General features: G+C 43.7%; 1 protein-coding gene across 30 annotated transcripts in view; it reads right to left on the bottom strand.

Moving 5' to 3' along the window:
- The window catches only part of KCNMA1 (potassium calcium-activated channel subfamily M alpha 1), a 768,728-nt gene that overhangs the window by 30,919 nt on the left and 723,112 nt on the right, over positions 1-14,697 (bottom strand). For 18 of the 30 annotated variants that reach the window (XM_018042414.1, XM_018042412.1, XM_018042422.1 and 15 more), the window contains 2 exons: positions 12,346-12,459; positions 7,449-7,579 (listed from right to left, as the gene is read on the bottom strand). In XM_018042414.1, coding sequence (XP_017897903.1) covers positions 7,449-7,579; positions 12,346-12,459 — 245 coding nt within the window. Of the gene's footprint in view, positions 1-7,448; positions 7,580-11,389; positions 11,471-12,345; positions 12,460-14,697 lie in introns of all 30 variants that reach the window. The other 12 variants (XM_018042398.1, XM_018042401.1, XM_018042403.1 and 9 more) reach the window with 1 other exon arrangement.

The raw sequence follows: 14,697 nt of genomic DNA, 5'->3' as shown, positions 1-14,697 counted from the left end.
AGTCCATGGAATTCTCCAGGCCAGAATACTGGAGTGGGTAGCCTTTCCCTTCTCCACGGGATATTCCCATCCCAGGGATCAAACACAGTCTCCTGCATTGCAGGTGGATTCTTTACTGTCTGAGCCACGAGGGAAGCCCAAGAATACTGGAGTGGGTAGCTTATCCCTTCTCCAGCGGATCTTCCTAACCCGGGAATTGAACTAGGACCTCCTGCACTGCAGGCAGATTCTTTACCAACTGAGCTATCAGGGAAACCACTTTCAGCAGAAGTGAAGTGAAGCGAAAGTCGCTCAGTCGTGTTCTACTCTTTGCGACCCAATGGACTATATAGTCCAGGGAATTCTCCAGACCAGAATACTGGAGTGGGTAGCCTTTCCCTTCTTCAGGGATCTTCCCAACCCAGGAATTGAACCAGGGTCTCCTGCATCGCAGGTGATTCTTTACCCACTGAGCTGTCGAGGAAGCCCTCATTTTTGGCAGAAGCCTTTGCAGTGGCTGTTCCTGTGTCACATGTTTTTTGGGGCCCTAAAGAGAACAGAATTCTCCAGGGTTCTGCTCAGTGCCTGGGATCCAGACACGGGTGTAATCTGAGTAATATGGGAGTCCCTCTCCCCAGTGCCAAGGTCCAGATTCCACGTCTGGTCTGGGCAGACTTTCACCCAAGTATGGCAACATGGCACCCCTAGATCTGTGTACAGACTTCAGAATTTAGTTGCTATTATTTAAAATCCCTTGCAATAGCTATGACAATAGGAAAGTTGCCTAACTTTTCTGGGTTTTGGATTCCTCATCCATATAACAGGGATTAAAAACAAACAAACCCAGATTATTGGATAGTGTTAACTGAGATACTTTGTGTAATTTTAATGAACAACAAATTCGGTGTTCTCAGTCATGTCTGACTCTTTGCAAGCCCCTGGACTGCAGCCTGCCAGGCTCCTCTGTCCAAGGGATTTTCCAGGCAAGAGTACTGGAGTGGGCGCCATGCCCTCCTCCAGGGGATCTTCTCGACCCAGGGATGGGACCCGTCTCCTTTCTGTCTTCAGCATTGGCAGGCGGGTTCTTTACCACTGTGCCACCAGGGAAGTCCATCAAATGCTCAGTAAAGGGTAGCTTATAAAAAGAGCAACCAGCTGACAATGCAACCAGTTTGGGACACTGCTTTCTGCATTCTCAGCTCCAGTATCAGCTGGCCCAGGTCACTTGAGTGGCCCCTTAGCTTCTAAACTTTGGGGAGTAAACCCAGAAATGCTAGGGAAAGGACCAGCGAGTTACAACAGGAAAATCTGAGCCCACAGCGCCATCTAGCCTGTTCCATGGAGGTCCCTCTGCGCCCATGTCTCCAACACGCTGGAGCATCTTTCTCTTTTTTATTTTTTTTAACTATAATTACCAGAGCTTATGTTTCACAGTTAATGCTGTCAAGCCTTTTAAACTAATTGGTCTTTTATAGAAAATTTAACTGAAAATTAACACATCTTTTAATAACATTGCCTTAACTTTAATGGCACTTTGCCTTTCGTTTATAATTGCTCTAAAATTGTCATTTTCCATGTCATAGCTGCCATTTTTTATATTTGCTAGTTTTCATGGTGTAGATTTTTATTTTTGGTATTTTTCTTTCATGAGGGATGAGAACTATTCGATCTTTTTTTTTTTTTTTTTTCCTATCCCAGCCCTGCCTGGCCTGATTATGATGGCAGTGTTCTGAGTTCATCCATCATGCCCACAGTGGTGCTGGCTCACCTGCCACAGCGTGGGTCACGGGCTGCCTGCCTCCATGTGAACAGTCTACATGGTGACTCTGGAATGGAGTTCAAGGAGGAGAGGCATAGAGGAGGAATTTGTTTATGTAACTAATATCACAGGGCACTGGGCCGCCTGAGAACTCAGCCTTTTCCATAACGCACCTCAAGGGTTCAGCACTTCGTGCAAGTACAGTTTACAAAGTAAACCGTGTGGTTCCCTCTTCCAGAAGGTCCTCTTCTCCAGTCTTAACAACGTAAGTTCAGTTATTTCTGGCAAACAGAGAAGTCAGCTCTCTGCCTCACAAAGCTAAAGATCCTCACCCTCAGCTGTCCTCCTCTGGTTTTTCAGTGTAGTTCTCCACAACCATTCAAACTATTTTGTGTTCTTCAAACTAGTTATCCCTATCTGCTATAACTCAGGTATCCACTGACATGACTGGCACTAGGTGGTGACTACCCATTAGAATGACAGTTCAAACCCCAAGAGGGCATGGGACCACAATCATTCTTCTTCCAGCAAATACTGGATCCTCAGCATGAACAACAGTGCCTAGGCTTTAGTAAGTGCTCCAAAATGTACTGATTAATAACACTAAATGCATATGGAGCTTGCCATATTGCTTTGACTGTGTGGCTCACAACAAACTGTGGAAAATTCTTCAAGAGAAGGAAATACCAGACCACCTTACTTGTCTCCTGAGAAGCCTGTATGCAGGTCAAGAAGCGACAGTTAGAACCAGACATGGAACAATGGACTGGTTCCAAATTGGGAAAGGAGTACATCTGGGCTATATATTGTCACCCTGCTTATTTAACTTATATGCAGAGTACATCATGCAAAATGCTGGGCTGGATGAAGCACAAGCTGGAATCAAGATTGCCAGAAGAAATTTCAATAACTTCAGATATGCAGATGACACCACCCTTATGGCAGAAAGTGAAGAGGAACTGAAGAGGCTTTTGATGAAGGTGAAAGAGGAGAGTGAAAGAGTTGGCTTAAAATTCAGCATTAAGAAAACTAAGATCATGGTATCTGGTTCCATCACTTCATGGCAAATAGATGGGGAAACAATGGAAACAGTGGCTGACTTTATTCTTTGGGGCTCCAAAATCACTGCAGATAGTGATTGCAGCCATGAAATTAAAAGACGCTTGCTCTTTGGAAGAAAAGCTATGACAAACCTAGACAGCTTATTAAAAAGAAGAGACATTACTTTGCCAACAAAAGTCCATCTATTCAAAGATACAGTTTTTCCAGTAGGCATGTATGGATTTGAGAGTTGGACCATAAAGAAGGTTGAGCACCGAAGAATTGATGCTTTTGAACTGTGGTGTTGAAGAAGACTCTTGAGAGTCCCTTGGATACCAAGGAGATCAAACCAGTCAATCCTAAAGGAAATCAGTGCTGAATACTCATTGGAAGGATTGATGGTGAAACTGAAGCTCCAGTACTTTGGCTACCTGATGTGAAGAGCTGACTCATTCGAAAAGACTCTGATGTTGGGAAAGATGGAAGGCAAAAGGTAAAGGGGGCAACAGAGGATGAGATGGTTGGATGCCATCACCAACTCAATGGACATGAGTTTGAGCAAGCTCCAGATGGTGAAGGACAGGGAAGCCTGGTGTACTGCAGTCCATGGGGTCACAAAGAGTCAGACAAGACTGAGTGACTGAACAACAATGAACAAATCACTTTACAACCTTAGCTCATTCAGTCATCTCAACAGTCCTATGAGGTGAGTGAGTGAGTGAAAGTCGCTCAGTTGTGTCTGACTGCGACCCCATGGACCATATAGTCCATGGAATTCTTCAGGCCAGAATACTGGAGTGGGTAGTCTTTCTCTTCTCCAGGAGATCTTCCCAACCCAGGGATTGAACCCAGGTCTCCCACATTGCAGGTAGATTTTTTACCAGCTGAGCCACAAGGGAAGTCCTCCTATGAGGTAGGTACTATTAGCAGTCCCATTTTACAGATGAGAAAAATAAGACTCAAAGAAGTTAAGGCTATACAAACAGTAAGTGGCAGTGCTGGGATCCACATGCAAGCATTCTGGCTCCTGAGGCCCTCATTTTTTTGTTTCTAGGGTAGGTAACTCAAATTGAGGCGAGACTAGGAGAAAGTGGGGGCTGTGTGAAAAAGAAATCTAAAAACCCATGTGCCAGTTTCACCAAGAGGCTTCCTTTCATCTTTCACATATGTATGAGCAACAAACTGGATGATTCTGAGAAATACATTTCTTGTGATCTTCTTCTCAGAGGCATATATCCATAAGCATACTTTTCCCCTCTCATCATGTGTTTCTGCTGTGGGTTCACAGGAGAAAGCCAGGAGGATATCATCGCTATCTGTTCTGGGAATGCACGTGATGAATCAGAACATTGTTCTTTTTCACAAATGAAGCAGTAAGCAGCAGGAGTTGAGTTATGAAGGACAATATTCAGGGAATGTTTAGACACGTGATTAAATGGCAATTTGGAGAGGAATGCTAGAGAAAGGAGATCATAGACAACTAAACAGATGTGTGTACAGACGTTGTGATGTTGCTCATGAGCAAGTGCCTGAGATGGAAGCTTACCTCTGGCTCCTGCTGTTTGGATTCTCACTTTCTCAATTTATATTCCAGTTACTGCCTTGGTACTAGATAATCCTGTTTTTTCATAAATTACAATTGTGGTGGAAGGCTAAGAAATCAAAAGCAATCCGTTATCAGAAGGTCTAGATCCAACTGGGTCTGTTGAACCAGATCCAATTTGAGACCTCACTGTGGAACTTGCTTATCCCAGACAAGGAAAACAAAGCCTGGAATAAGTGGACAGGCATTCTGTTTTATGACTTGAGAAGTCACAGCAGTGGATCAGTTAAATAGGTGTTGCCTCCACACTTAAACCAGGTTGACTCACATTACCGCCTAAAATCATATTGTCCAAAATAATAATAATGAAGTGCTCTGTACAGTTCTGGACCCTCAATAAATTATGCTGCTGCTGCTCATTACAATGGCGTTACTAGATTCCTGCCACCCCTTCTTCCCAGGGTGGCATTCAGAAGAAGTGCTGCTTTGCTGGCAGGCTGTTGTATTCCTACATACCTTAGCCATGCTCTGTCAAACATTTCAGTTTGCATTTCAAAGGAGATTAGAGACAGATTTTTTTTTTTTAATTTCACACTTTGATTTCTCAGCTGAGTTTCCAAGAACTGACACACTAGTGTTGCTGTAGAGAGAGCCATGTACCTCAAATCTAGGGGTACCCCCACTCCTATCCCATGTGCCCCCTTGACTGTGTGGAGGTGAAGTTCTTGAGTCCGTTCATTCCTTGTCACCCGGGCTGGTTTGCTGGGTGTGTGGCCTGCATTGTTGCCCAAAGTGCATGCTCAGAAGAGCCCCTCATTTGGTTCAGTGCCCTGCTGTCATCATTTTGAAATTCTTAGTAACTTATGGAAAAGTCACCTTTCAAATTATGTAGCCGGTCTCACCTGGAATATCCTGCATGTTTGATCTATAGGAGCAATTTTGTAAATTTGGATTTTTAAAAAAATTTGGATCAAGTATTTCTGAAAAAAATCTACTATAAACGGTTTCATCATCTTTTTTTTTTTTTGGTAAATGCTTAACACTTTTATTGAAACCTCATTGTCTTTTTGTGAGAACAGTCTTCTGAAATCTGTCTGATTAGGATCAGAAGTAAAATGAAACTTCTGAGGAGCTACCAAAATCTGTTTGGTAACTGGATTTGGAGAGTGCGTGGCCTATTACAGAGAATACGGCACCGTAATGAGCATATCCTGCTGCTTCCATCAGGCCCTCTGGCCAGTTTGGGGAGTTTGCCCAAACAGGGCCCAACAGGTAGAAAGATGAGGCTCAGTATCCTCACACCATCAGAAAGGTCATGAGCCCTGGGAAACCAAGATGGCCTTCTCTAGGGATCTCTTGCTCTCTCTCCTCTTTGGCTTGGCAAGTGGTGAGATGGCATGAAGCCCAGTCAACCTTAATTCAGATGAATGTTGCTTCATGTTTATTTTTAAATGCATAATTCTGATTTTTCACTAAGATATGCTAGTAGTTGGACCACATTCAGGAATATAGAATAACTTAAATTAGTCTTAAAAAGCTTTATGATTTTTCTTTCCTCAAATAGAGGTCCTTCTGGGATTAGTTTTAATGAATAGATGAGAATAATGCATAATTAGCACATCAGTTGTTTAACACATGCAGGAGAATAGCCTTCTTAAGCTCTTGAAGAAATGTATGTATATAAAAACTCTCTGGGCTATGTTTACGGTTTTAATGAGTCCAATAAAACTCTTTTTTGTGTATGTGTGTGGATTCTCCAAAGGTCAGTTATTATCTAGCCTATGTCGGTATTTTTACAAATGGTGAAGTTGAAAATTCCAAAAAGAAGACTTTTCTGTATAATAAATAAAGCCACTCAGTGGGAACGCTTTATAATCCCCATTCTAGTCTGCTTTGCCTTTTGTAGTTCAAGACAGCTTCTTTAAGATGGTACCTAATATTTTTTTTAATTTAGATATGCTGGGTCTTAATTGTGATATGCGGGATCTTTAGTAGCTGCATGAGAACTCTGAGTTGTGACATGATGGAGCTAGTTCCTTGACCAGGAATCGAACCTAGGCCCCCCAGCATTGGGAGGGCAGAGTTGAAGCCACTGGACCACAAGGAAAGTCTCAAGATGGGACCTTTTTGTCATTTGATTCTGGTCTCACAAGTGAAAACACAAATGCCTTGAGTGTTCGATGCATATCAAGTTATAAAAGAAACTGAAGATGCTCTGGATCCCTCGGCCAGCCCACCATCCTCTCTCTGCCGCCAGTCCACTCCTGCCCTGTGGCAGAGCCCGGCCAGGCCTTGCCTCCCACCCGCTCCTCTCCCAGGACTCCATCTCTATGGCTGACAGTGACCTAGGAGTCACCCTTGACTCTCTGACACTCTGTCCTCTTCTGCCTTTTGCTTTATTCAGTCTGTTCCCAAGTCCTACAGCTTTTGCTGACAAACACCACTCAGACGCATCCACCTCCCCCCAGCTCTGCAGGCTCTATCCTACTCCACAGGGCAGGACAGCCCCTTTCTCAGACTTCCTGTGGCCATCTTGCTTCCTAAGCCACCCTCCACACACCTGCCTGGGCAATCCCACAAAACATAAACCTGATCACATTACTTGCCAACTTAAAACCCTTCAGTGCCTCTTCACTGCTGTCAAGAAAAAGACCAAAAACGAGAGATGGGTTTTGAGGTCCTATGGGTCCAGCTCTGCCTTTCCCCCACTTTCGCTCCCTCAGGTCCTGCTACCCAGGCTTTCCCTATCTCCTCTGAGCCTGGCAGGTACCCTTCTCCCTAGCGGGTCTTTCCCTTTACTGTCCTTCTTTGGGGGGTTACTCTTCCCCACAAGAGCTCCCCTCTCCATTGTTCAGATCTTGACATAAAATAGATACTCTTTCTTTGGAGAATTCTTTCTCTAGTTTCGAGACTGGGTCAAGCGCTCACCTATATTTACTCATAAGTTTCCTTGCACTTTCAAGAATTTATAATCAGGTGTTTATCTGTGTACTAGTTAGATTAACAGCATCTCCTACCAGATGGCGAGTTTGGATGGTTCTGCTCTCCAGTGTGGCTCAAGCTCCAGCCCATGCCCCTGACGCACTGGAGGCACCCCATCCCCACATCCCTGTGTCCCCCACTTACTGCGCTCATGAGTGAATCCAGGACACTGACGGCAAACGCTGTCCCACATGCAAACGGCTGCGTGAGGTACAGTTCTGTGTCGGGGTCATCGTCATCGTCTTGGTCCAAAAACTGAACATTAGTATCGTTCACTAGGAAAAGTATAAAGTAGGAGTTAGCTTGAAAAACTACATGTGGGCAGTAAAGTCCGAGGTTTAGAAACACTGGGGTCACTGGAGAGGAAAGAAAGGCATGGGAGAAGCTGTCGATGGAGCTCAGGGTAGGGGTCGGTGGGACTCAATGGACTGCTCTGAGGCGCTTGCTCAAGGTTCCCAGACCTGGAGAGCAGAGACATCAAGTGGATATGCTCCACGGCAAGCTGGTGGAGCTAGGGTACACTGGTGTTGGTCAATTCTTTGGTATAGCTTTAGGATCATGATGAAAAACACTCTGAAGTGTTTTTTGGTAGCCAAGTCCTTTGAGAAATGGACATCGTTCAAAGATGAGGAGCCATGAGTAGCCATGCTGGGATGGGAAGGTTAGCCACAAGGAAAAGAAAGCCATTTAGATAGGAGCATAGCAAAGAAACTAGCAAGGGATCCGCCCTCAGGCACCACCATGCCTCAGGCATGGATCTGGGTGGTGCCTGGTGTCCAGCCCTGAATCCAGGCCCACACCCAACAGATCCTGTTCAGTATAAAGGGGACTCCAGGTGGGATGTACCCCTGGCTGTCTCGGGCTGCGGCTGACAAAGACTTGCTCTGCGTCCCAAGGTGCACAGGCACGCCCGCGTTCTCCCTTTCCCCTTCTAAACAGCTCAATCTTTTATGCGCTTCAGCTCAAGCAGACACGGCGTTTGCTGTTGTATTTCATTTCCATCTGAGGATTCCTCAAGGCCTCCTCTGGCATGCACGTGCAGACTGATTGGTTGTGTCACTGAGATGTCTTTAACTTATTAAAAATTAAATGACAAATTAATTTCCATTCCCATCTTGGCTTCAGAAATTATCAGTTTTGCAGAGCAAGTAACGGGGAGGGGGAGGGTGTGAGGTGGGGGAGGAGATGAGCACTCGTGATTTCTGGAATAATTATCATGCTTTTAGGAAAAGAATAGATGAGGTTTCCTTTTTCTGAATCCTTTCTAAAGCTGATTCTCTTTTCTAGAGTTATTGTTTTAATTTTTTTTTTTCCAAAAGGAATTTTTGAGAGAACTTTTCTTTTTTAAAAAGCTTTTATTTATGGTATGAAGCAGAATAAATGATAATAGGATAAAAGGCTGGGCATGGAATTATTTTTAAATGACAGCATCCTGTTTCCTTGGAGAAAGATCCTAAAGGGGAAAAATTGTTGCTCTCTGTTCTTCCAAAGTTTATCATGTCTGGCTCCCCATTGTCTTAGCAGCACTCAAGTTACAGGCTAGTGAAAATGCAAAATCCAGGATCTAACAAGTGGACTCTGATTCAGGCTTTGTCACTAATTCTCTTGAGCAAAGCATTTTATCATTCTGCACCTTAGTTTCTTTCTCTGTAAAACGGGGGGACTATTAGCAACTTTCCTGATAGGCCGTTAGGAGGTTCCCATGAGATTCTCCTTGGTGAGCCCAGTTCAGCATCTTGATAAATAGTAGCCTTTCTTGTGATCTCATGAAATTATGAAAATTCCCAGCCTCCCTCTGCCCCTCTCAGAAGACACAAGGAAGGCCTTGCTCAAGGATCCTACCAGAGTCACGTGGAAGCCAGAAGTATTTTGTGGGTCCAGTTTAGAAGACTAAACTGCTTTGTGAATGGGAAAATGTGAACTCAATATTGTATTGGTTTTGCCATCCATCAACATGAATCCGCCACAGGTACACACTTAGAGCTGAGGAGGGCGTGTGCATGGACCCTCCCTAAAGGACCTGTTGGCTACCTCTTCTCAAGATGATGGGGAGGGTCTGGTTCTAGACCTGACAGATGGTGAGATTGTCAGCCAGTTAGGGATTCAAATCTTTGGGAAAAAACTCCAGGGCACAAGCCCACGTTCAATATCCTAGGCACCCTTCTGGGTTACCTAGCCAGTATTACCTGAAACATATTTCACAGAACAATAATTATGTGGGTGTTAAGAGATGAAAACAATCACCCCCAAGCGCTGGTAATCAAATTCAACCAAGAAATGGATTAAAGAGCTTCAAACAAATTTCCTTCATGTGGACCTTCTAGAATCCTTTGACCTGCTAACATCAATTGGGACTCAAGTACACAAAGACTGGAACACACTACCCAGTTTAACGAGTTTGTTTGACGTTGGCACCTTTTGTGTTTTGGAACCTGTCCTGGTGCAATGCAAAGACATCTCAGAATAAGTAGGTAGACAGTAAATATTTGTGTGGATAAGGAAGGTGAGGTGGTCAGAGGATGATGGTCTAACTGCCAAAAGTGGTATGCCCAATAGGAAAACTGGTCTTAAGGCAGAGGGTGAAGGTGAAGTGAACACATGGAAGGTTCTCTGGGTTCATAAAAGAAATCTGGTAAGGGACAAAGCCTTTAGGGTACTCAGTTATGCTGACTGAATACTTGAACTGTTGGACAGATTGGGGTATCAAGCCTTTTCTTTTCTACTAGTCGCAAATCAAGATATTCCAGTTATTTGGCAGTGCATCAATTCCAAACAAATTCCTGGCATTGATGATTTTGAAACACTGCTGAATTTTTCTGAGACAGAGATGTCTGGATGAATCTTCCACCTAGAGGTCTGGGCCACACAAGCTCCCTGGGTCTCTTACCTAAGGTTCTGAGAAGAGCAATACACCCCTAGGCTTTTAACCAACTTCTCCAAACCTGAAAAAGACACCTGTCCTACTGTTAGAAGCATAAAATAGTGTGCTGCTCCTTGACCTGAGTCAATTTGTCCTGAAAAATAGCCCCATCGACAATAATACAGTGCTGAATGGTGGACGATTTATTCCTTTGTTTCCAGACACCTGGCAAGCAAGATTACTGTGTTAAAAGCCTGCTCTCTTATTTTGAAATATATTTTGGGGCCAAGAAAATGGCATGTGAGTTTCATTTGTGAGCCATTTGAAGGCAGGTGCTCCCTACCTCTCAATTCACCCTCCACTGAACAGCACTTGCTGTCTTTATCTAGAAGATCAATCCCTAGTTCTGAGACCTGCTGCTGATGGGTGCTTTTCATTGAGTTATTAACCAAGTTATAGGGAATTGTGGAAAAGTTTGACAAATGCCGTCATGACCAGAGCCCTTCATCTTCTGGATGAGTCCTCTCTGAATCTCCCAAGGAGGACTCTGGGCCAGTGGGGTGGGGGTCAGAGTGCAGGGCTGGGCCTTGGTGATTGCTAACCTCATCCTCTGCGTCCTTTCTGAAGACCTGGCGTTAGCAAGAAAGGGTCCCCTAGGAACTCGCTGCTTTTATGGCTTCAGAAACCAGAGCTTCTGAGAAAGGGCCAAGTAGGGGGGAAAAAAAAGGCAAATAAAGTCAGAATAAAGGAAAATAAACAGCTGCAGGGAAGGCACCGTCTTAGGTTTCTTATCTTAAAATTTTTATATTTCTCCTTTGACTTCCTCTGAGAGTTGTGAAGACATGTCAGTCAAACTGACAGTGTGTTGGAAGAGGAATAGAAGGGAGAAGGTGGGAGGAGGAGCAGGGGGACACATAGGGGGAAAAAAAGAAAAGGCCCAAGCTAAAGGAAATGAATTAGAGCAAAGATGCTTTGGAAACAACTGCCAGGTCAGATGGGTGTGATCAAAGGTTTACTGATGCTGTGCGGGGAAAAAAATCATTAAGAAAGGCCAGAACAAGACAGTCGATTGCAACCAGAGCCACAAATAAAACACATTCAAAGCAGTGCCATGGGGTAGCCGTTCTGCTACAGCCGGTGAAATAAAAAACAAGCTGGTGATAGTCGGAAACACCAACCACAAACAAAAGGAGATACTGATGTGAAAGAAAACAGTGCTTCTTACCCAGTTCGGTTATCATTAGAATGTGAGTCCCACTGTTTTTTTCCTGATTGACTGATACCAAAGGCAACTTGCCAGGTTTAGCTAATTGGATACAGCATTTAGGGTTGGGGAAAGGCAGCGGAGGAAAGTACAAAAAAAGAAAAGAGTGAGGGAATAACAGAAAGCATTCTGAAGTAAAGGGACCCAGGACCATAGGTAGTTAAGTGTTTATCTTCAGGGGAAGAGACCTTGTAGCAGTTTTGCAAATTCACAAATAATCGCAGGAAATGCCAAGGCCAGGTTAAAAGCTGGATCCCACCGGTCAATGGTCGTGGCCCTCAAAACCCTGTCATTTTTCTGAACCAGCATGACAGTCACTGAAAATGCCTTTTAGCTGAAGAGTTTAACTAGAATAGATTAAATGTAAAATTATCACACATCAGGCCAGTGTTTCTAAGCAGTTCTCAGAATGGGATTGGCTTAGACCTGAGGCTTTGTACCTCAGGGGAGGTAACTTCCACAGACACTTCCAGTGAGAATCACTGGGAAAAAACCCTTGGACTATACCTATCCTCCCTTCCTCCCCATTCCCGAATGTATGTCCCAGTCTCCAACCCATCATCTCATGACTCTTTGCAAACAGTGACCAGCACGCAGGAAACTGTCTATTCATCTCAGAGGAAAGATGGATCAGTTTTCCTTTGGGTCATCTGCCACATTTGTAAAAAAAAAAAGCTTCCCTGGTGGCTCAGACGGTAAAGCGTCTGTCTGCCTGTAAGGTGGGAGACCCAGGTTCGATCCATATTTGTACTCATACTCTTCTCCAGTGTTCCCCTAAAAAATACTCGTACTCCCCCCAAAAAGTACACCATTAGAGCCTACCACAGAGAGCTAAGAGACAGGCCAAACTCCTCATATCCTGCATGGTTGGAAGAGAGGACCAAAAAAATCCACCCAAAGCTGACGTTCACTCCTACCTAGTTCAGTGATGATGGGGATGTTGACCCCAGTCGTGATGGAGGGCTGGCGTAACATCCCATGTACCGGGCTGTTATCTGGTGAAGATCGGTCCATTCCTGGAGGTGTGAACCCTAGTGGGAAGGAAAGAAAAGAAGGAGAAAAATCAAAACCATGCAAAACTTGGAAATAATGAGAGTACAGTATATATATGCAGTTAAAAAAAAAAAGCATTATTTATAGGTCAAAAATTAACACTCCCAGGATAAACTCTGATGAGTTGTTTTCAAAAGAACAAAGTATGAGACTATTATAAATAATTCTAACCCACATTGACAGATCCCTAAAAACCAGTCTCTACACCAGTTATTGGTCTTGCTCACAGATTTCTGCTCCCTCCACACAGATTGCACCTCTGTGCTTCTGAGAAGTTGGACATGACCGTGTAACACAGGAAATGCTCTGGCCCATGAAAAGCAAACAGACCATGCATATCATCACTCCTGGTATAAGTATTTGACTTGCCATCCCTCTCCCCAGGCTGTGGCAACAGTGAGAACATGGGTTACCATGGAGATGAAGGCTGGGCAGCAGCCCTGGAAAATAACCCAGACACACAAAGCATTCTGAGTGAAAAATCAATCTCTGCTGCTTTAAGCCACTGAGATTTGTTTTGTTGAAGTTTGTGCTGTTGTTGTTACCACAGCATATCCTAACCTATCCTGACTGTTATCTTAAACCAAATGATTATTTATTCTCTTGCCAGTGAGTGACTTAAACCTGGGTTCTGCCCAAGAGAAAGTGGGAGGAAATCTGCCTGGGGCCTTTTAGGAAGTCTTTCCTTGCCCTTAAAAAGAATCATATGAGAAGAGATTCTCTTTTATCCACTGGGCATTGCTTCTGTGCCTGTAGTGAGTGGAACTGTAGCAGACACTTTGTAACTTGGGTGGGAACTAGCCAAGGACAATCCAGCTTAATGAGCTGGCTGAAGCCAAAGATAAAAAGTTTGAAGGACAGGAATAGTTTTCCTTACTGCCTGAATTAACCAGCCCTAGAACCAAAACCAACTAATCTCAGGATTTCTTTACTACATGAGATTTTATACATTTATAAATGAGGTTATAATATGAAATGCATAATATATATAAAGAGATTTCATATATATTATATACATAATAATGAGATTGTTGTCATTGTTCAGTCGCTAAGTCATGTCTGACTCTTTGTGACCCCATGGACTGCAGCACACCAGGCTTCCCTGTCCCCCACTGTCTTCTGGAGCGTCCATTTATGTCCATTGAGTCAGTCATGCTATCTAACCATTTCATCCTCTGCTGCCCCCTTCTCCTTTTGCCTTCAATCTTTCCCAGCATCAGGGTCTTTTCCAATGAGTCAACTCTTCACATCAGGTGGCCTAAGTATTGGAGCTTCAGCTTTAGCATCAATCCTGCCAAAGAATATTCAGGGATGATTTCCTTTAGGATTGACTGGTTTGATCTCTTGTTGTCCAAGAGACTCTCAAGAGTCTTCTTCAGCACTACAATTTGAAAGCATCAATTGTTTGGCATTCAGCCTTCTATATACTCCAACATCTATACATGACTACTGAAAAAACTATAGCTTTGATTATACAGACCTTTGTCAGAAAAGTGATGTTTCTGTTTTTAATATGTATAGGTTTGTCATAGGCTGTATAGGTTTGTCATAGCTTTCCTTCTAAGGAGCAAGTGTTTTTTAATCTCATGGCTACAGTCATCGTCCAGTGATTTTGGATCCCAAGAAAATAAACTCCATCACTGCTTCCACTTTTTCCTCTTCTATTTGCCATGAAGCAATGGGACCAGATGCTGTAATCTTAGTTTTTTAAAATGCTGAGTTAAACAATGATATTTTATATGTGTATATTTATGTACTTTGTATTATGTATTAAATATTTACATATATATACATATACTTCCCATGGCGCAAGTGGTAAAGAATTCCCCTGCTAATGCAAGAGCTGCAGGTTTGATCCCTGGTCAGGATGACCCCCTGGAGGAGGAAATGGCAACCTACTCCAGTATTCTTGCTGGGAGAATTCCATGGATAGAGGAGAGTTGACAGGGTACAGTTCATTGGCAGGGTAGAGTTCACTGGCAGGGTACAGTTGCAAAGAGTCAGGCACGGCTGAGCACACATATACTATATATATATATATTTCCCCCTTCTGTTTAAGCCATACTGAAGACTTTACTTGCAACTGAAATAGTCTTGGTTGATGCATATGCTACCTTTTTAGAGTGGACCCTTGAGCTTCCCAATGTGCCTGACGCAAACTTCACATGGTAGAACGTAGATGTGGGCACGGTAAACAGAAGAGTAGCCTACTTGGT

The sequence above is a fragment of the Capra hircus genome, chromosome 28 (genome assembly GCF_001704415.2).
Source record: "Capra hircus breed San Clemente chromosome 28, ASM170441v1, whole genome shotgun sequence".
Classification (NCBI taxonomy): Eukaryota; Metazoa; Chordata; class Mammalia; order Artiodactyla; family Bovidae; genus Capra; species Capra hircus.
This window is presented reverse-complemented; position numbering and strand designations above follow the sequence as displayed.